The sequence below is a fragment of the Anomaloglossus baeobatrachus genome, chromosome 1, assembly GCF_048569485.1.
Source record: "Anomaloglossus baeobatrachus isolate aAnoBae1 chromosome 1, aAnoBae1.hap1, whole genome shotgun sequence".
Classification (NCBI taxonomy): domain Eukaryota; kingdom Metazoa; phylum Chordata; class Amphibia; order Anura; family Aromobatidae; genus Anomaloglossus; species Anomaloglossus baeobatrachus.
The window spans coordinates 920174417-920196645 of NC_134353.1; the positions used below are offsets into that span (position 1 = coordinate 920174417).

The 22229-nt window shown below is 47.0% G+C and overlaps 1 protein-coding gene across 1 annotated transcript in view; it reads left to right on the top strand.

Annotated features, from left to right (window-relative positions):
• Positions 1 to 13554, top strand: part of LOC142302118 (acyl-coenzyme A amino acid N-acyltransferase 1-like) — a 34018-nt gene extending 20464 nt beyond the window's left edge. The window contains exon 4 of the mRNA XM_075343207.1: positions 11829 to 13554. Coding sequence (XP_075199322.1) covers positions 11829 to 12425 — 597 coding nt within the window. The 3' untranslated portion in view covers positions 12426 to 13554. The remainder of the gene's footprint in view (positions 1 to 11828) is intronic.
• Positions 13555 to 22229: the final 8675 nt, after the last annotated feature.

The following is a 22229-nucleotide window of genomic DNA, read 5'->3' on the forward strand; positions in this document are numbered from 1 at the left end:
TCCTAACCGCGCGTACAGTGGGGCGGGCCAGGATGTTAGCCAATCACAGACACACACACAGCTAAGTGGATTTTTGCCAGACAAGCAAGGGCATGTGTCATAGGCTGTGCATGTCACATGTCCTTGCCTTATAAGATACAGCCATTTTCCCCTTCGCCGCCATTATCTGCCTTCTGCGTGTGGGTGACAGTCACCGCTCACGCTGCTGCTGCCGCTCCTGCTATGTGCGCTATAGACATAGTGAAATCTACACCGCGCTGTAGGGATTAGGGACTGCTGGTTATTTCAGCTTTTTTCAGGGCTGATTTCCAGGCGTTCATAGCCATAGCTGCTAGGCAGGTCCGTGCAAACGCTGTGTATAGCTTTAGATAACAGCGTCTGGCTACCTCAGCTCAGGAAATTCCTTGCTGCATTTTTTCATTAGCAGGGATAGAAAGTGAGGCTTCCTTTCCTGTCCTGATACACACAGAACCCGGGCACTCTACCCACCTGCCCAGTTTTGCCATGCTATTTTATTTGCCCAAAGAGCTGACACTTTTTGTGCCATCCTAAAAGTGTCTGGAATACTAACAGTGTTCCTTTCCTGTCCTGGTACCCACAGAACCCGGGCACTGTACCCACCTGCCCAGTTTTGCCACGCTATGTTTTTTGCCCAAAGAGCTGACACTTTTTGTGCCATCCTAAAAGTGTCTGGAATACTAAGTTAGTGTTCATTTCCTGTCCTGCTACACACAGAACCCGGGCACTCTACCCACCTGCACACGCTAAACACTATTCGGAGTCAGGGGGTGGGACAAGAGGAAGGGGAGGAAGTACAGGAGGATTCATATGCGCAAGGGATACCAACATCTACAAGGTCCAGACGTTTATCATCACCAAGGCGGCAGGCATGGGACGATGGGGGAGAGGGATTAACAAGGGCGCATGGTAGCAGCCAAAATGTTGAGGAAGGTGCAGGAGTCCAGGAAGAAATGGAGGACGAACTCTCGGTGGACATGGAAGACTCAGCAGATGAGGGAGACCTTGGTTAAATTTCGGTTGAACGAGGTTGGGGGGAGATGTCAGAGGAAGAAAGCACGGTTATCACCTTGCCGCCACAAACACAGCGAGGACTTGGTCCGCATGGATGCGCAAGACACATGAGCACCTTCTTGCTGCACTACCTACAACATGACCCTCGGATTGTCAAAATTAGAAGTGATGATGACTACTGGTTTGCCACACTATTAGATCCCCGGTACAAGTCCAAATTTGGCGAAATAATTCCAGCCATAGAAAGGGACGCACATATGCAGGAGTATCAGCAGAAGCTGTTACTCGATCTTAGCTCGGCTTTTCCACCAAACACCAGTGGTGCATGGAGTGAATCTCCCAGTTGTAACTTGCCAAGCATGGGACTGTCTTGTCATTATCAGTCAAACCGTACCAGCAACACCGTCTCTGGTGCTGGTAACAGCAATTTTATGGAATCGTTTCATAATTTTTTTAGACCATTCAATGCAAGGCCACAAGAGACAAGAAGTCTGACACATAGTCAACGGCTGGAGAGGATGATACAGGAGTACCTCCAAATGAACATCAATGCCATGACTTTGCAAATGGAGCCTTGCTCATTTTGGGCTTCAAATCTTGAAAAATGGCCAGAGCTCCCCACTTACGCCTTGGACATATTGTCTTGTCCCGCAGCCAGCGTTATCTCTGAACGTATCTTCAGTGCTGCTGGGTGTGCGCTGACAGATAAGCACACGCGTCAGTCCAGTGACAATGTGGACAGACTAACGTTCATCAAGATGAACAAGTCATGGATCTGCAAGGACTTTACTACCCCTGTGTCATCCTGGGGAGAGTAAAGGCTGGCATATTTTGGAATGTGCTTCATGCAAATGTACCTGTGAAGTTTACAACCGGGGCACAAGTGATGCCACTGAAGTGGTGTCTGTGGGGCCCAATTTTTTGAAAAAAGGGAGACTCTGCTTGGAGTCCGCTTGCATGCTGTGTTTTTAAAAATGATCTAAGATGAACAACTCACGGATCAGCAAAGACTTTGCTACCTACCCCGGTGTCATCCTGGGGACAGTTAAGGCTGGCGTATTTTGTAATGTGGTTGATGCAAATCAAAACATCCAGTTTGCAACTAGGGCACAAGTGATGCCACTGAAGTGGTGTCTGTGGGACCCAATTTTTGGAAAAAAGGGAGACTCTGCTTGGAGTCCCCTTGCTGTGTTTTACATGATTTTAAAAGGACATGACATGCCTCTATCTGTGTCTCCTCCTCTTTTTCCTCGTCCAGCTGTTTTGTTTTCACATGAATATATGTCCTTGTCACTTTCCCATGTGTTTGTGTTGTCTTGGGAGTTGTTTGTCACCTTTTGAACACCTTTGAAGGTGTTTTCTATGTGTTTTTATGTGTTTGTGATTGCCTCCCATTGTTTTCTATGGGGTTCGAGAGGTTCGTCGAACGGCTCGATGAACCGAACTCGAACGCGGCCTCTGTTCGACGAACCGAACTCGAGCCTCTAGAGGCTCGCTCATCTCTATATATCATGTGTCGTTAAGGCCCAGACAATCATGATGTACGCAGTAAGAGGTAATGGCTGTGTGTTAAGTTATTTACAACCCCTGGCAAAAATGATGGACTCTCCTGGCTCTGAGGATGTTCATTCAATTGCAGATCACAGACATGGCACCAAACTAAAGTCATTTCAAATGGCAACTTTCTGGCTTTAAGAAACACTAAAAAAAAAATTCATGAAAACCTAATGTGCTAGCCAGTAACGGTTACTTTTCAAGACCAAACAGGGGGAAAAATTATGGAATCACTCAGTTATGAGGAAAACATTATGGAATCATGAAAACCAAACAAATAAAACAACACTCCAATACATCACTAGTATTGTGTTGCACCACCTCTGGCTTTTATAACAGCTTGCAGTCTCTGAGGCATGGACTTAATGCGTGACAAGCAGTACTCTTCATCAATCTGGCTCCAACTTTCTCTGATTGCTGTTGCCAGATCAGCTTTGCAGGTTGGAGCCTTGTCATGGACCATTTTATTCAACTTCCACCAAAGATTTTCAATTGGATTGAGATCCAGACTATTTGCAAGCCATGATATTGACCTTATGTGTCTTCTATCAAGGAATGTTTTCACAGTTTTTGCTCTATAGCAGGATGCATTATCATCTTGATAAATTATTTCCTCATCCCCAAACATCCTTTCAATTGATGGATAAGAAAAGTGTCCAAAATTTCAATGTAAACCTGGGCATTTATTGAAGATGTAATGACAGCCATCTCCCCAGTGCCTTTACCTGACATGCAGCCCCATATCATCAATGACTGTGGAAATTTACATGTTCTCTTCAGGCAGCCATCTTTATAAATCTCAATGGAGCGACACCAAACAAAAGTTCCAATTTATCATGCACTCCTGAAAATTCACAAAGGGATTTTCCCTCCCCCTTTCAGGCCAATTATATCTGGCATTGGCTCCCTGGGAGAAAAATTGGGTGCTTGGATAGACCATTTTCTTCAACTTCTTGTAAGCGATCTTCCAGGTTTTTTGAGAGACACTAAATCACTGATTAATAATATGAATTCTATTTCATGGCACAGGGATTATATATGGTTGATTTGCGATATAGTTAGCCTGTACCCTTCTATACCGCATCATGTGGCCATTGATTGTCTAAAAGAGTTTCTCTCAAAGCACAGTTCGTATCCCATTAATATCCAGAATTTTATCATTAGAGAAATTAACTTTTTGTTGACTCCCAACTATTTTACATTTGAGAGGGAATTTTTTCTGCAGAAATGTGGAGTTAGCATGGGGGGGGGGATTTTCCCCCTCTCTTGCTAATATTGTGGTGGCTATTTTTGAGGAACTTTACATCTTTAATGATGATAATATTTTACAGATAAAATAGTTTTTTACACACGCTATATTGACGATCTCCTACTTATATGGAAAGGGGATGTTGACCCAGCACATCAATTCATCAACCATCTTAATCAGCAATCTTTCAATAAAAAATTCACCTTCCAGGTACATCCCAAGCATATAAATTATTTAAATAAAGGGGATATCCAGACTGGTGTTTAAATAGGGCCCAAGCAATAGTCAACAAAATTGACAGATCCGATTTATTTAAAAACAAAAAAAAATCCAGTAATAATCACAACAGGGTAACTTTTACTACCAATTTTTCTCCACAATATTATGAAATAGTTAAAATTATGCAGAAGTATCTACCTATTTTGCAACAAGATAATTTCATTATTCATATTCTAACCAAAAATCAAATCAACTTTGTTGCCAAACGAGCACCTAATCTTGCTAATATTCCCTCACCTAGTCTAGTGGTCAGCCAAAAAAATAATAATACCCCCAAAACCTGGTTATCATGCACTGGCTTTTTTGGTTGCGAACACAATTATTGTATCTCTTGCAAACACGCAAAAAAAAGCAAATCGTTCATTTCAACACATACTGGTCTTTCTTACAATATTAAAGATTTTATAAATTGTAACACACCTAATGTTATATATTTAATCGAATGTACATCCTGCCATATACAATATGTCGGATGCACAAGTTGTCCCCTCAAAAAACGGATTCGTAGACACATGTCAGGCACACTCAATCCTTCTGCCACAAATGTGTCTGTGGTTTCCAGATACTTTGGTGTACTTTGCACGTTGCGACATCGCTACTGCGATATCGTCGGGGTCAAATCGGAAGTGACACACTTCCGGCGCCAGTAACGATGTTGCAACGTGTCAAGCCTAGATGCGCCGATTTACGATCGCAAAAGCGTCGTAAATCGGCGATCTGTGTAGCGTCGGTCATTTCCATAATTTCGGGACGACAGCTGTTACGATGTTGTTCCTCTTCCTGCGGCAGCACACATCTCTGTGTGTGAAGCCGCAGGAGCGAGAAACATCTCTTTGCCTGCGTCCCGCCGGCTATGTGGAAGGAAGGAGGTGGGCGGGATGTTTACGTCCCCCTCATCTCCGCCCCTCCGCTGCTATTGGCCGCCTGCCGTGTGGCGTCGCTATGACACCGCACGACCCGCCCCCTTAGTAAGGAGGCGGTCGCCGGCCAGAGCGACGTCGCAGGGCTGGTAAGTGCGTGTGAAGCTGCCGTAGCGATAATGTTCGCTACGGCAGCTATCACACGATATCGCATGTGCGATGGGGGCTCGGCATAGCAAGCATCGTCTAGCGATGTCGCAGCGTGCAAAGTACCCCTTTGTCTCTGTTCACAACAGATGTCTAGACTCTTTAGTCATTACTGGCATTGAAAAGGTGTATAAACCAGCTAGAGGAGGGGATCATAGGAGAAACATACTCAACAGAGAATCCTTTTGGATATTTAAATTGGGTACTAGGATCCCACATGGTATGAATACTAGGAAGGATCTCATAACACAGTACATGTAACTATTTCCTTATCTGGTATTCTTTATATTTCAGGTTTCTCTTTTCTTGAATTTAAGAGCAATTAAATACTCCTCCTTTTCAAACAGGGGTTCCTTTGTCCTACACTTGCGCCAGAAATACAAAATTCCTTTTATAGATTTTTTTTTGGCCTTATAACAAACATATTAAATATGGCGCTTTTTTAAAAGTGTCTCTTCACAGAAATATATATTTTTTATGCTGTTACATCTATCTAATATCAGCAAATAGATATATATTCACTAAGAACGCAAAAGGAATGTTTTTCTAAGTAAATAATATGGCTTCTTTGATTACGGTACATTGTTTTAATAACCTTTTTCTTTTTTTTTGTGTTTTTGTTTCCACTATGCATTGTTTGTGCGGTTTTAAAGTGCATTTTTTTGTCTCTGTGATATACACCACAGTTTGTGCTGCTCACATAATGTCTTGATTGGGTGTGTTTATCTTGACTAATTATTTTAACCTGTCTCAGGACGCGCATCTAATTTAAATAACCTCTTTTGGAGACATTTTGCGCATTCCATGATTAAGACCTCAACAGGTTGAAATGCGTAGGAAAAATCCTCTGCCCTGTTCCTTTGTGCCTCTTTTGTATTTACTGATGGATGTTTTTATGGATCTAATAAAGAGAATTTACTTTTAAATATTTCTCTATCCTCCTGGAGACGCTGGAAATCCTTTTGTTTTAAGTGATATTCCAGCTTAAGCAGCCCACTTGTGTGCCTGACAGGGTGTGGTGCAAGGTGTATCTAGGATTTGTGAATGCTGGGGGAGGCAGTACTGCAGGTTAGGTTCCCAGAACCATTAGGGGTTTAAACCTGCACTGGAGAGAAAGATTGTGCAGAACCCTGTGACGACCTGATTAAGCGTCACACATACAGCTTAGGTGCTTTCTCACTAGGGTAGGCTGGGGCTGGCCATCATGAGGCATGGGACTTTCCCGGTCACTAGGACAACCACCTGGGGATTGGGTACCACTTGGGGTAGAAGTAGGAGCAACCTTCATGTGACGCCCTGGGCAAGCCCGGGGTCACAGGTCATCACACCACCACACCCTACACCCCAGCTAGGCACACCAGCTAACCCAAATATCCTTGTTGCCTTCCTCCAGAGGCTGATGTTCACACCAGGGGGTGGGCCAGGCGGTTGGCTCCGCCCACCGAGGAGTTCACAGCTCTGGAGGCGGGAAGAACCAGGCAGTTCAGTTCAGGAGGTGAAGGAGTAAACATGGAGAACAGTTAAGGAAGTGAAAGTAGACGGAAGAGAAGTGGTAGAGGAGCAAAGGAGAAAACTGGAGTAAAGGAGTAAAAGTGACAGTAAGAAAGCCTGAAGCTGGTCCGGGTGTGTGCCCCGGACTGAGACAGCAAGGTCAGCAGACGGCGGTGATTGTCCGCAGGGGTGACTGCTCGGAGGTTCCTGGAAGGACCGCGGACGGGTGGTGACCCGGCGGTCTGGAGCAGTGTACAAGGAACAGTCAGCACCAGGGCAGGGGCCTCTCGGACCCCGGCAAGGTTAGGAGTCGCCATAATTTGCCAAATCCGTCAGTGAAGGGGACGTCTGTCTCCCAACAACCAAGTCCCGATTGAAGGCAACAGTCCAACCATTAAAGTAGAGACACCGCCACCGCCAGGGCACCAGTTTCTAAGGGCCAGCGCCTGCGGGCAAAGAGTAGAGCTCCTCCGGTCCAGCTTGAAGCCGGGGAGCGGGTTACCGGTGGGAACCCATCGAAGCCATCAACAACATTAGGTGCAGGAAAAGGGACATCACCGACACATACTGGGGAAAGCAAGTGCAGCCGTCCGTGGGAACCGTCTTTCCAGCCGTGTGTTTTACCGAGAACTGTGTCAACGTCTCAGGCTGAGTGAGTACCACAGTGCCGCAAGGCACAGCGCTGCCCCCCGCGTCCCTACACCCACCAAGCCCTGCATCTCCCACCTCATCACTGGGCCCCGGGATCACCAACCCCTACCCACGGAGGGGCAACACAACAACTTGCTGCTTCACACCATCACTCCCGGGATCCCCATACAGAGCAGCGGTGGTGTCAACAACTCACCACAACCGTGGGTGGCGTCACGGACAATAACCAATCCCTACACCAAAAATCCCCTTTCACTCACGGGCGAGGAGCGCCGCTCGAGAACCCCCGGGATCCGGCCCACCGCTCGAGCCACCACTGAGCAGCCGCAGCCGGACCTGAGCAGGGGGGTGAGCGCAGTGCTGACACCCTCCTCCCCGCCCACGACAACTTGGCGTCACGAACAGGATCTTACCGCTTTGCCGACTGGTAGAGGTGCGCCTTGTTACCGCCGGAGGTGTCCGGCAGAAAAATTTCAGAAGCCGCCATCTTTGGCACGAAAAGTTCCCGCTCGAGCGTCTTCTCGAGTAGCAGAGGCGCGAAGGCCAAAACCCCGCCCCAAGAGAGGCGGGGCCGGAAAGAGCTAAGGGGGATGCGATGGCGGCTGGCTGCATGTAGACGCAGCTATAAAAGCAGGGACGCCAGGACTCTGCAGACATCTTGTTCCTGGGAAAAGCCGCCAGCAACATGTGGATGCCGTCCCGCGACACCGTAGCCCCTGCGCCTGGGACCGCGGCGTGGGTGGAGATCCGGACCGCGCAGCTCTACCAACGGCTGAAGGTCAAGATGCAGCTCCTCATGGAGGAGTGGGAGGCCGACATGGCGGACGTTATAGCAGCCGTGCGGAGACGCGAGGAGGAAGCGGAGGAAGGGAGGGTGAGTGACCCACGCCCCGATGCCCTGGAAGGGCCGGTCATCGCGGCTGCGGGACCCGGTCCAAGCCCTCTCCCCCCGCCGCCTCCCTCGCCACCCGTCTCGGAGGCCGTGACCCCGCCACTAGGCCTGCTACCACCGCAAGCGGTAGCAATACCCAGCGTCCCCGCCCAAGCGGGCCGACCTGTAGCCGGAGCCCGTAGTCGACCGGAGGTGTTGCCATGGAAGGTCCCAAAGACTGAACCGGAGGCATCCCCTGAAAAGTCCCCCAAGCCGGAGCTGATGACCCGCTCCGAGCCGAAGGCCCAGCAGTGGAAAGCCCCTATGCCCATCCCCCACACCTCGACTGAGGTAGCGCCGGGTTGTTGCTGGAAGGCAGCGCCCAAGGCCAAGACACCGCGGGACCCGCCGCCCAGATTCCTGACAGTGGGCAATGTCCAGAATGTCCCGCGGGGTCCGACCCGTGCGCCGGAGCTCGCAGCAGCGCCATATTGGGATAGGGAGCCGGTACCGTTGGGCCTGGAGATCGGTGAACGGGAGAGGAAGAAGGCCGAGCTGGTGGCCCGAGCCATTAGAGAAAAGGAGAACCTCCGACAAGCAACATTCCGTGTCCGGGGACCGCTGTACGAGGGGAAGGTGAGGCGGTTTGATGTCCGCCGGGGCTACGGGTTTATCTATGAACCGGGCCTGGAGGCCGAAGTGTTTGTAGCCCGGCGGGATGTGAATGCCCACCTGCCTGAAGAACATCCCGGCCGTAATCTAATGCCGGGCGACATCGTCCAGTATACTCGGCACTGTGGAGAGAGGGGGTGGTTCGCCCTGGATGCCAAACTGATGGGCAGCCAGGAGAGCCGAGTGGGTTCTGCACCCCCTCCCTCGGATGAAGCTGAGGACTCGGAGTAGGGCAGCGGATGCCCGCTGCAGCAGTCCCCGTTGGGACCACCAAAGTTTGTTTGAGTTTGTGTGAAAGTTTATTGAAAAATGATGAAAAAGATTACCGAACAGTAACCTGATTGTCCTACCGTGATTGAGGAAACCGGCCATTGCCGGCACCGTTGTCCCCGTGGGGACCGTTTAAAAAGTTATGCATGAGGAACTGCTCATGGACAAGCCCGTGAACTTGCAGGGCAACCACAAACGTTAGTGGCTTGTAAATAAATTGTTTACCGTTACCGTTTCCGCATTGCCGCCTCCGGAGAGGCAGGTTGGAGGGAGGGCCCGCAGTAGAGCCGGCTGGGGCCCAGCCACCACAGGGACCGGTGGCTACCCTCTGGAGGGGAAGGACAGATCCCGCTCGGGTAACGTGTGCTGGACTTGGGGACAAGGGGTGCTGTCTGGGTTTTAGGGGCAGCATCAGGGCCAGGTTGCTTGGGTGGGAGAGAGAGGAAACCGTAACCGTAAACCGTTTGCAACGTTAAAGTAAAGTGCCTCCCGTTAAGGGAAGAAGTATTAAAAATGTAAATATGTTACCGTTTACCTTTTATATATTTTCAGAAAAATAAAACCGGTGTTGGACGGGCAGCCCGCGGACGGTCTGCATTTTGCTAAGGGGGAATGTGACGCCCTGGGCAAGCCAGGGGTCACAGGTCATCACACCACCACACCCTACACCCCAGCTAGGCACACCAGCTAACCCAAATATCCTTGTTGCCTTCCTCCAGAGGCTGATGTTCACACCAGGGGGTGGGCCAGGCGGTTGGCTCCGCCCACCGAGGAGTTCACAGCTCTGGAGGCGGGAAGAACCAGGCAGTTCAGTTCAGGAGGTGAAGGAGTAAACATGGAGAACAGTTAAGGAAGTGAAAGTAGACGGAAGAGAAGTGGTAGAGGAGCAAAGGAGAAAACTGGAGTAAAGGAGTAAAAGTGACAGTAAGAAAGCCTGAAGCTGGTCCGGGTGTGTGCCCCGGACTGAGACAGCAAGGTCAGCAGACGGCGGTGATTGTCCGCAGGGGTGACTGCTCGGAGGTTCCTGGAAGGACCGCGGACGGGTGGTGGCCCGGCGGTCTGGAGCAGTGTACAAGGAACAGTCAGCACCAGGGCAGGGGCCTCTCGGACCCCGGCAAGGCTAGGAGTCACCATAATTTGCCAAATCCGTCAGTGAAGGGGACGTCTGTCTCCCAACAACCAAGTCCCGATTGAAGGCAACAGTCCAACCATTAAAGTAGAGACACCGCCACCGCCAGGGCACCAGTTTCTAAGGGCCAGCGCCTGCGGGCAAAGAGTAGAGCTCCTCCGGTCCAGCTTGAAGCCGGGGAGCGGGTTACCGGTGGGAACCCATCGAAACCATCAACAACATTAGGTGCAGGAAAAGGGACATCACCGACACCTACTGGGGAAAGCAAGTGCAGCCGTCCGTGGGAACCGTCTTTCCAGCCGTGTGTTTTACCGAGAACTGTGTCAACGTCTCAGGCTGAGTGAGTACCACACTGCCGCAAGGCACAGCGCTGCCCCCCGCGTCCCTACACCCACCAAGCCCTGCATCTCCCACCTCATCACTGGGCCCCGGGATCACCAACCCCTACCCACGGAGGGGCAACACAACAACTTGCTGCTTCACACCATCACTCCCGGGATCCCCACACAGAGCAGCGGTGGTGTCAACAACTCACCACAACCGTGGGTGGCGTCACGGACAATAACCAATCCCTACACCCAAAATCCCCTTTCACTCACGGGCGAGGAGCGCCACTCGAGAACCCCCGGGATCCGGCCCATTGCTCGAGCCACCACTGAGCAGCCGCAGCCGGACCCGAGCAGGGGGGTGAGCGCAGTTCTGACACCCTCCTCCCCGCCCGCGACATTCACACAACCGTCAGTCAAGTAGGGACTACAGTTCTGGGAACACGACACCATTCTCTTCAACTTCTTTCGTCTCAGAGCCTGAGGCTTGGAGCAGGAAACTCAGCCCGGGTTCTTCACTTCATAAAGGGGTAACCCTTGTGAAAGGACACACTCTGACCTCCGACTTATCCGGGATCGGCTGGGGCCCATCACAGCAGAAATCGACACTCTATGGGCAGCTATCACACAGAGAGTAAAGACCTTGAACCGCAACGACTGTGTCAGCCCATCCTTGCCGGCGCCGGCGCCCTTCGCTTCAGCGCCAACGGCCACTGCCACCACCATCATCCTACCCTGGGGCCAGGCTCTACCTGTGGGGAGCCAAACCATCTGAGCTGCGACACCATCCGCCCCAGAGGACAGCACCCACAGCGGCGGCTAATCCCTGGCCACATACCACAGGTGGCGTCACGAGACAACTACTCTCAACATCCCCACCATCATCCCCTCGTCCTTCCATTTTATTGACACCGATAGGGTCATAAAACCGGGCAGGGCCACCCGTGACATCCCCTGACCCTCACCAACCCAGTTACGAGTATTCCCAAGACCCCGTGGGGCCCATCATATGCATGTTTGATTGCTCGGACACATGGACATTATATAAGGGGGACCTCTGTCTAGCGTTCACTGTCATAGACCAAGTCCGCCCCCGTATTACCTGGATAGCCATTAGTTTGAATGGTCGGCTAAATACCATGTAATTGCCATAGGTTGAATGTGCTCTATTAACTGTGCACCAATTTATATACTTATAGATATAGAAACCAATGTCATAATGTATTCTACTCTTTAGGTATCAGGTGATGGAGTTGGAGTGGTCGCTATATGTAAAGGAGCTGAGGTGGCTTTAGCTATGGCGTCCTACCTGCCTCAGATCGCTGCTACAGTATGCATCAATGGATCCAATGCCGTGAATGACATCAACCTATGTTATGGTGATCTGGTTATTAAAGCCATACCTTACAAAATGGAAAGAATTTTATGCATAGACTTTTGGTCCAATAGCATTGCCAACATCATCGACAATCCAAGAAAACCAGAATACCAAGACTCTATACTTCCCCTGGAGAAAGCCAGGGGCCCCATCCTCTTTATGGTGGGAGAGAAAGACCAGCATATTAATAGTTTGTTCTTTGCGAGAGAAGCAAAATCTCGGGCAGAGAAGTATGGCAAGAAGGATGTATATGTGCAATGTTATCCAGGAGCGGGGCATCTTATAGAGCCTCCTGGTATCCCTTTCTGTCCAGTATCACAGGGTTCGTACTTTCCGCTTCCTTTGACTTGGGGTGGAGAACTTCTTCCTCATTGTAGAGCGCAAGAAACTAGTTGGAAAGCGCTTCAAGAATTTTTATTTAGAAATATTAGGTGCTCTCGACGGAATAAATTGTGATAATTTCTATTAATTGGGGAATCTATGTCCATCCTGCATCTTATGCACAAAGATTAAAATTAAGATTAATGTAGTTCCAGTGTCTAGACTGGTTAACGAATGTACGGGAATTAGTCAGTTGATTCATGCTGACCAAACCAAAGGCTGAATAAATCAGAGCCCAAATGCAGCCAGATTTGTTTTTCTCTGAAATGCTCCAGTGTTAAATTTCCCTCCAGGACCATAGTGAGAGATGTGACTAGTCCAGCACTGCCCTGGGCTGTCTTCTCCCTGTACTGCTCCAAGTTATTGACAGGTCTCTTCCTTCTCTGTACGTAATGCGAAAGAGACTGAAAAGAAAAAGGCGCTAATAGGCTACTAACGTTACAAACGTTTATGGAATAAATATCAGATGTGCTGCCCTGATACAGTTGTGAAATTAGTCACAATTGCTATTGAAAGTGTGTATTGTTATGGCTGCAACAGGCACCATGAGATCAAATAGAAGTGGACCCCCATGCTGTCGTAAGAAGATGGTCAGCAGTAATGGTTAAACGTGATTTTATTACACGTTTCAGAGTTCACATCTCCTTCCTTAGATAAATCACACATGCACAACTACCAGATGTGCCCGGCATTCAGAAGCGCGGTTACAGATAACACAGGTACGTGAGGCACCAATGGTGATGCTGCATTGAATAGCATGTTAGCACGCCCATGTGCTAGTTGGGGGATATAACTACCTTGGGACTAAGCCCGCGCTCATTAGCATAAGATAAAACATCTTTAGAAATACTTTTTCTAAAGATCTCCTTATCTATGCTAGTCTTGCATTCTGGACATCTGTCAAGTCAGCATAATTTCCCATGACCGTGTAACCTACTGAACCAGACTAAGGGACCATTTTAAACGCTTATGAAGCCTTTGCAGGTGTTTTGTGGGAATTATTCTAATTTTCTGAGATAATGACTTTTGGGGTTTCATTGGCTGTAAGCCATAATCATCAACATTAACAGAAATAGACATGAAATAGGTTCCTCTGTGTGTAATGTCTCTATATAATATATAGGAATAGATCCCTCTGTGTGTAATGACTATACAATATATGCATTTCCCTTTTTGTATTGAATTACTGAAATAAATTAACTTTTTGATGATATTCTAATTTTTTGAGATGCGCTTGTATTTGCATAAAACGAATAGAAAAAAACAGTCAAAAAAAGGGTGCAAAAACACAACGTGTGAACATAGACTAAAGGCTGCTTTACACGCAACAACATAGCTACTGAGATGTCATTGGGGTCAACATCTGGCCTCGTTAGCGACGTCGTTGCGTGTTACACGTACGAGCGACCGCTAACGATCGAAAATACTCACCTTATCGTTGATCGGTGACACACTGTCCAGTTCCCAAATATCGTTGCTTTTGCATTATGCAGGTTGTTCGTCGTACCTGCGGCACCACACATTGCTATGTGTGACACCACAGGAACAAGGAACCTCACCTTACCTGCGGCTGCCGGCATCTCCGCCGCTCCGCTTCGATTGGGCGGCCGCTTAGTGACGTCGCTGTGACGCAGAACGAACCGCCCCCTTAGAAAGGAGGCGGTTTGCCGGTCACAGCAACGTCGCTAGACAGGTAAGTAGTGTGAAGGGTCAGAGTGATGTTGTGCGCCACGGGCAGTGATTTGCCCATGGCGCACAACCGACGGGGGCGGGTACACTCGCTAGTGATCTCACTAGCGAGATCGCAGCGTGTAAAGCGGCCTTAAGGCTATGTGCGCACGTGGCATAGTATCCATGCTGAAAATTCTACAGCGATTTGGCAGCACATGTGCGCTTCAAATCGCTGCAGAAACACTGCATTATGGATGCAGTGTGTCTGCAGAATAGATGCCGATTTCATGCTCTCTGTATGCTGCCTCTCCCATAGACAGAGTGGGAGCAGCATCCAAAGCGCACAAAATAAGTGACATGTTGCTTTTTTTGAGCACAGCGATTTTGTCAAAATTTCAGCATGCAAATCGCTACGCTCTCAAACGCAACGTGTGGATGGATTATGCACAATCATCATAGATTGTGCTGGGCACGCAGGACACATGCGTTTACACTGCAGTGCAATAAGCAGCGTAAACGCATGAAATGACGCAACGTGCTCACATAGCCTAAAACTTCTCTATCTTTTTGGACTAATGAGTTATGTTCATTCTATTTATTCATTACTTTCATTCTTTTTAGCACTTCCCCTGCATTGATACAAAGACTCGTAGACTCGAGTCCTGATATTTAGTTTTTACGTCTTAAGCCTGCTTTACACGTTACGATTAAGCATACGATATCGTGAGCGATCGTAACCGCCCCCATTGTATGTGTGCAGCACGTTCAATTTGTTGAACGTGTTCTACAAACGATTATTTCTTGTCACACGTACTTACCCGTCCATACGACCTCGATGTGAGTGGCAAACGTCCACTTCCTGGAGTGGGAGGGACGTTCGGCGTCACAGCGACGTCACGCGGCAGCCGGCCAGCAGAAGCGGAGGGGCGGAGATGAGTGGGACGTTAAAATCCCGCCCACCTCCTTCCTTCCGCATAGCCAGCCGGGAGCCACAGGACGCAGGTAAGATCTGTTCATCGTTCCCGGGGTGTCACACACAGCGATGTGTGCTACCTCGGGAACATTGAACAACCGCACGTTCAATTTTTAGAAATTGAACGACGTGCATGCGATGAACGTTTTACCGTTCAATCGCAATCGCACGTAGCTGTTACACGCTACAATATACCTTACGATGCCGGATGTGCGTCACTTACAATGTGACCCCGCCGACACATCGTAAGATATATTGTAGCGTGTAAAGCGGGCTTAAGATGCCCTAGTCCAGTAAGAAGTAATTTCAGGTGCATGAGCTCAGGCATGTTTTTAGACTGTGGGCATATGCTCCAAAGTTATCATGTCTGGGCTTTTTAGCGGTAACAGAGCTGTCGGATACCTCACTATGTTAACTGTCTGCCTTTGCAAGTAATGCCAAATTTTAGAGATGGTTCCTATCTTCTTATGTCCAATGTTCTGCCATTAGGTAAGAGTTAATGGATCTACTCTGCTTTGAAGATATGCCAATATGGTCACCAGGGCCGGATTATAGGCGGGGCAGGCAGGGCTCCAGCCCCGGGGCCCCCACCACAAGAGCTTCTGAGGGGGCCGCCACCACCATCAGTGTGGGTGCCATTTTATTAACGCTGCAGTGGTTCAGGACCACACTGTACCTTTAAAGAATTTCAATCCCGGCCGTCACTGTGCTGCAGACACGCCCACTGCATGCTGTGTGGGCTGCGTCTGCTGGGATGACGTAACCGCGCGCCTGCTGCTGATGCTTCTTCCTGCCGGAGAGGAGCTTGTGGGAGGACCGGAGCGGAGGCCTCGGTGGATCACGGTGAGTGTGAGGTCATCCATCATGGTGGCGGGCAGGAGGCTGCAGTGAGGAGGGAACAGAACGCCGCTGATAACACCAGACGGGATTCCATAGTGTCAGCGGCTACTCTGCTCGGGATCAGTGTGAGTTATTGCCGGAGTGTGAACTGCTGCAGACCAGTTCGGGCTGTCAGTGCCAGGTCATCAGGTCGGGCTGTCAGTGCCGGGTCATCAGGTCGGGCTGTCAGTGCCAGGTCATCGGCTCCAGCCTCATCCCTCCCCTGCAATAACCCACACTGATCTCCAGCACAGACATCACTACACAGATCCTGCACTGATCACATCTGAGCCTGCAGCACAGATTACACTATATGGCCCATATTACATATAGAATATGTGAGGTCCTGTAGGCCCAGGTGTGATCAGTGCAGGATATTGTATATCTGTGTATATGGTATACCACATCCAGTGTACAGATTAGTGTGATATACTGTGTACACACATCAGATGGTATGTAATAATGTGTATATTCTATAACATCTGGTGTCTGTATCACAGTAAACCCGATCAATTGCCGGGGGGGCCCACTCGCGGTGGCAGAAGTGGCATACCGCTAGTCAGGGGGGCCCGGTGCCCGCGCTGCTTCCCCCCACCAAGGATTGCGCTTTCAATTGTATCAGCATTGCAGCTGCCGATACAATTGAGAGCAATGATGAGATGGAGCGGCGCGCTCTCTCTCATGATTCTCCTCGCTGTGTCTGTATGCCTCTGACAGCTCTGCAGCAGAGTGTGGTGATGTGATCACTGCGCGCCTGCTGAGAGGTCAGAGCGAGCGACAGCAATGGACGCGCCGAGGAGACCGGAGGAGCCGGGGAACGAGGAGCAGTGAGTATGTACAATCACTGTGGCCAGACGACCATGGGGGTGTATTAAATGATATGGCGGCTGTATACTACATGAGGGTGCCTAATGCTATCTGGTTCTGCACTGTGCTATATATGGGCTGTATACTACATGAAAGTGCCTAATGCTATCTGGTTCTGCACTGTGCTATATAGGGGCTGTGTACTACGTGAGAGTGCCTAATGCTATCTGGTTCTGCACTGTGCTATATATGGGCTGTATACTACATGAAAGTGCCTAATGCTATCTGGTTCTGCACTGTGCTATATAGGGGCTGTATACTACATGAAGGTGCCTAATGCTATCTGGTCTGCATTGTGCTATATAGGGGCTGTAAACTACCTGAGAGTGTCTAATGCTATCTGGCTCTGCACTGTGGTATATAGGGGCTGTACACTATATGAGGATGCCTAATGCTATCTTGGTCTGCATTTTGCTATTTACGGGCTGTATACTACGTGAGGATGCCTAATGCTGTCTGGTACTGCACTGTGCTATATAGGGGCTGTATACTACATGAAGATGCCTAATACTATCTGGCTCTGCACTGTGCTATATAGGGGATGTGTACTACGTGAGGATGCCTAATGCTACCTGGGTCTGCTCTGTGCTATATAGGGGCTGTGTACTACATGAGGGTGCCTAATGCTATATGGGTGTGCATTGTACTATATGGGGGGCTGCTTAATGTAATATGGGGGCTGAATAGTGCCATATGGGGGCTGCATAATGCCATATGGGGGCTGCATAATGCCATATGGGGGCTGCATAATGCCATATGGGGGATGCATAATGCCATATGCGGGATGCATAATGCCATATGGGGGCTACATAGTACCACATGGGGGCTGAATAGTGCTACACATGGGGGCTGCATAATAGTATATGGAGGACTATGGGAGCTTCATAATACTATATGGAGAAATATGGGGGCTGCATAATACTATACCCCAGAGTTGTATGTCCTCTCTACCCCAGAGCTGTATACCCCCAGAGCTGCATGTCACTCCTATCTCAGAGCTGTTTGTCCCCCCACCTCAGAGCCACTGCCCCCCTCTAGAGCTATATGCCCTCCATTGCTATATACCCCTTTCCTCAGTAATATGTATGCCCCCCAGTAATGTGAATGTCCCCGGCCTCTCTTGTGATGTGTATATACATCGGTGTTAGTGTGCTCTATGTGCGGCCATGTCCTTTAGTGACTGCCACCAATCAGCGTGGCATAGACACATGCCCTGGAGGAGCTGGATGGAGACAAGCGGGGATGTGAATGATACTGTTGCCGGCTTCCCAATATTAAAAATATATATAAAAACATAAAAATGTGTCTGTGTGTGCATGTATAATGTGTATCTATGTATGTCAGTGTATATGACTGTGTCTAGATTTATGTCTATTTATGTGTTTTTGTGAATTTCTATTTAAATATATACAGTATGTGTACGTATGCCTGTATGTGTATGTATCTGTGCATGTCTATGTGTGGATGGGGCCCACTGAGACTCTTTCGCCCAGGGCCCACAAAAACTTGGAGCCGGCCCTGCGTGTACCAGTCATGTATTCTCCTGTACACTGTACAGGGGCGTACCTTTGGGGGGCATGCGGCATATCTGCCCCTGCACAGCAATCAGGGGGGCACCATTGGAAAGTGTGAGGCAGCAGTATGGTGGGAGACAATTGTAATTGGACAGTATTGGGAAAGAAAAGTGTGAGGGGCATAGAATAGAGACTGGGTAGTGGGGGAGGGGGGATAAGCAGTATAGAGAAGGGGCAGCATGGTGGCCAGTGTGAGGGCACAGTATGGAGAGCACAGTATGTCCATGGCGACAAGAAGGATTTCTATAGTGTAAATGATAACGCTATTGCATACATAGAAAATCTTGATATTCGACTTTGATTTTTATCCTTTTGATATTTTTCAATCATTGTCTATTGTCTGGTGTTTATTTTTATATGATGGTAAGATATACGTTCATACGATTAAATAAGCACAAGTGATCAGACAATAACAGGTTATAGTCTCCTAAGGGAACCCTTAACAACTGTGAAGTAAAAAAGTTCAAATCACCCCCCTTTTGCCCCATTAAAAATAAAGATAAATAAAATACAGATATGTGGTTTGGATGTGTTCAGAAAATTGAAATCTATAAAAAAAAAATAGAAACTATTAATTAGATCAGTAAACACTTAATTTTGGCTTTCTTGAATTTTTTTTTAAGTCTTTTATAGTGACTGCAGTACCACAAAAAATGTCGGAACAAGCGATCAAAACATCAAATCACTTCTAAAATGGTATCAATAAAAAAAAGTCGTTTTGTCATGCAAAAAATGAGATATCACACGATTGCATCAAACTAAAAACATTACAGGTCTTGTAAAATTGTGACACAACTCCCCCCCCCCCCCCCAATTTTTTTTTTTTTTGCAAGTTTCTCATTTTTTTCACCATTAAAATAATAAAATAAAACTAGATATGTTTGGTATCACTGTATTAATACTGATGAGGAAAATCATATTTTTACCATAACATGTACACCGTGAAAACAATTTTAAAAAAAAAAACGTCAATTGTGTTTTTTTTCGTAATGTCTCCACATTTGGAAATTTTTTGCTTTCTTAGGCTAGGAACGCACTTTGCTTTTTTACTTGCGTTTTAGGTGGTTTTTAGGTCCATTTTGGGAAGCACCTTTTTCATGCCAAAAGGCATGCGTTTTGATTTACCAGCAAAGTCTATGTAAAAATTGGATTTTCCGACCCCACTTTGCGTTTCTAAATGCTGCATTTAATTTGCATATTTTGTGGCAAAAACCATGCGTTCAAAGAAGTAACATGTCAGTTATTTTTGCCATTTTCGGTGCGTTTTGCTAACATTGGAGTCAATGAGAAATGGCAAAAAACAAGATTTCTTCAAATTCCTGCATTTTACCTGCTTTTTCATTGCAGAAAGCATGCGTTTTGGACTACCAAAACGCATGCTTTTTGATCATTAAAATAATGATTTCATATGTCCCTTTACATAGTCCGACAATTTAAATTAAGGAAATTAATACTTTATTGCAATTTTTCCATAAAATATCATATTACCGCAATAATTTAATGAACATAATTTAATTTCATGATTTTTTCAATGATTATAGATTTGATTTTTTTTTTTACCATTGTTTCAAAAATTTTGACTATTTAAACTTTATTAAGCAGTTACTTTATGTTCAAAACGCAACTATCAGAACGCAGGTGGAAACGCAGATAAAAAGCGCTGAAAACGCATCAAATACGCGGCAAAAACGCATGCGTTTGCAGCGCTAAATTTCTGAAAAAGGCAACTTTGGTCAAATCAATTAAGCCCAAAACGTGCGTTCTAAACTGCAAGTAGGTGAACGCAAAGTGCGTTCCTAGCCTTATAGTATACTATGTGGTAAAATGAATTGATTCAAAACTACATCAAGTCCCGCAAAAAAAGAAGCCCTCATATGTTTATGTGGACAAATAATTAAAAAAAAAGTATGGCTTTGGGAAGAGGGGGAAAAAAAATAAAAATGCAAAATCAAAAATTGACGATGTCGCAAAGGGGTTAACAATGTGGTGATCACAATTTATTCCCTTTGATGACTCTGTACTGATAATCAGTGTTCAATTTCTCCTCAGCGCCACAACAGGGTTCAATTTTTCTGCAGTGCCACCCTTTAATCCTTTTTTGAAGCTCATGTTTATGGTGGGCTTCAAAGGAAACTGAAATTTCAACTAAATACCACAGAACAATAGCATTACAGTATATAGTACAACTGATCTGATGATTGTAGCTTTAAGTCACGTACATGGGTCTACCAAATAAAGTAAAAAGAAAAAAGTTTTTAAGAAGAATTAAAAAATATAAATCTTTGAACCACAAACCTTTTTGCCCATTAAAAACATAAAAAAATACACATTTAGTATTGCCATGTTCACAAAAGTCCGATCCAGCAATATATATACGCACAATAAAAACAATAATAGTGCTTGTTTGGTCACCATGTGAGAGGGTGATAGTGTATTAATGACCTTTACCCACTGTGAAATGCTTATTTACTGTTCATTGTATGCATTGTTACTGACCAGCCACAAGAGGCCGCTGTTTTGCATCTGCATTTCACTGGTTACTATAGCAACATCTCAACAGACTTCGGCTGTGGACTTACAGAGCGGAGGAGGTGCTGTGTGTGAGCTGAAGGGAAAGCGAGAGGTGTGCGCAACGAAAAGGAGCTGCCACAAAAACACTTAAGCAGCATCTTGTGCCGGAGATCACTGTTCTGTAGTTGCTGGCTATACTGGTCTCTGTGAGAGGTTCTCCAAATCTCTTATAATGGCAACTGGACACCATAGTACCCGGATACGGTAGGCTGGGCCCAGGACTGCGTGCATGCTACACTTTATGTTTTGGTACCAAAACACCTATCTGTTCTAGTTAGGCTGACTATATGTGTGAAGGCCTAGTATATGAATCATTTGTCCAGTATAATAAGATAATCTGTCCTTTGAATGATTTATCTATTGCTTCTCCATACAGTTCCAGAAATATTTGGACAGTGACACAATTTTGGCGAGTTGGGCTCTGCATGCCACCACATTGGATTTGAAATGAAACCTCTACAACAGAATTCAAGTGCAGATTGTAACGTTTAATTTGAAGGTTTGAACAAAAATATCTGATAGAAATTGTAGGAATTGTCACATTTCTTTACAAACACTCCACATTTTAGGAGGTCAAAAGTAATTGGACAAATAAACCAAACCCAAAAAAAATTTTTATTTTCAATATTTTGTTGCGAATCCTTTGGAGGCAATCACTGCCTTAAGTCTGGAACCCATGGACATCACCAAACGCTGGGTTTCCTCCTTCTTAATGCTTTGCCAGGCCTTTACAGCCGCAGCCTTCAGGTCTTGCTTGTTTGTGGGTCTTTCCGTCTTAAGTCTGGATTTGAGCAAGTGAAATGCATGCTCAATTGGGTTAAGATCTGGTGATTGACTTGGCCATTGCAGAATGTTCCACTTTTTTGCACTCATGAACTCCTGGGTAGCTTTGGCTGTATGCTTGGGGTCATGCTTGGGGTCATCTGTACTATGAAGCGCCGTCCGATCAACTTTGTGGCATTTGGCTGAATCTGGGCTGAAAGTATATCCCGGTACACTTCAGAATTCATCCGGCTACTCTTGTCTGCTGTTATGTCATCAATAAACACAAGTGACCCAGTGCCATTGAAAGCCATGCATGCCCATGCCATCACGTTGCCTCCACCATGTTTTACAGAGGATGTAGTGTGCCTTGGATCATGTGCCGTTCCCTTTCTTCTCCAAACTTTTTTCTTCCCATCATTCTGGTACAGGTTGATCTTTGTCTCATCTGTCCATAGAATACTTTTTCAGAACTGAGCTGGCTTCATGAGGTGTTTTTCAGCAAATTTAACTCTGGCCTGTCTATTTTTGGAATTGATGAATGGTTTGCATCTAGATGTGAACCCTTTGTATTTACTTTCA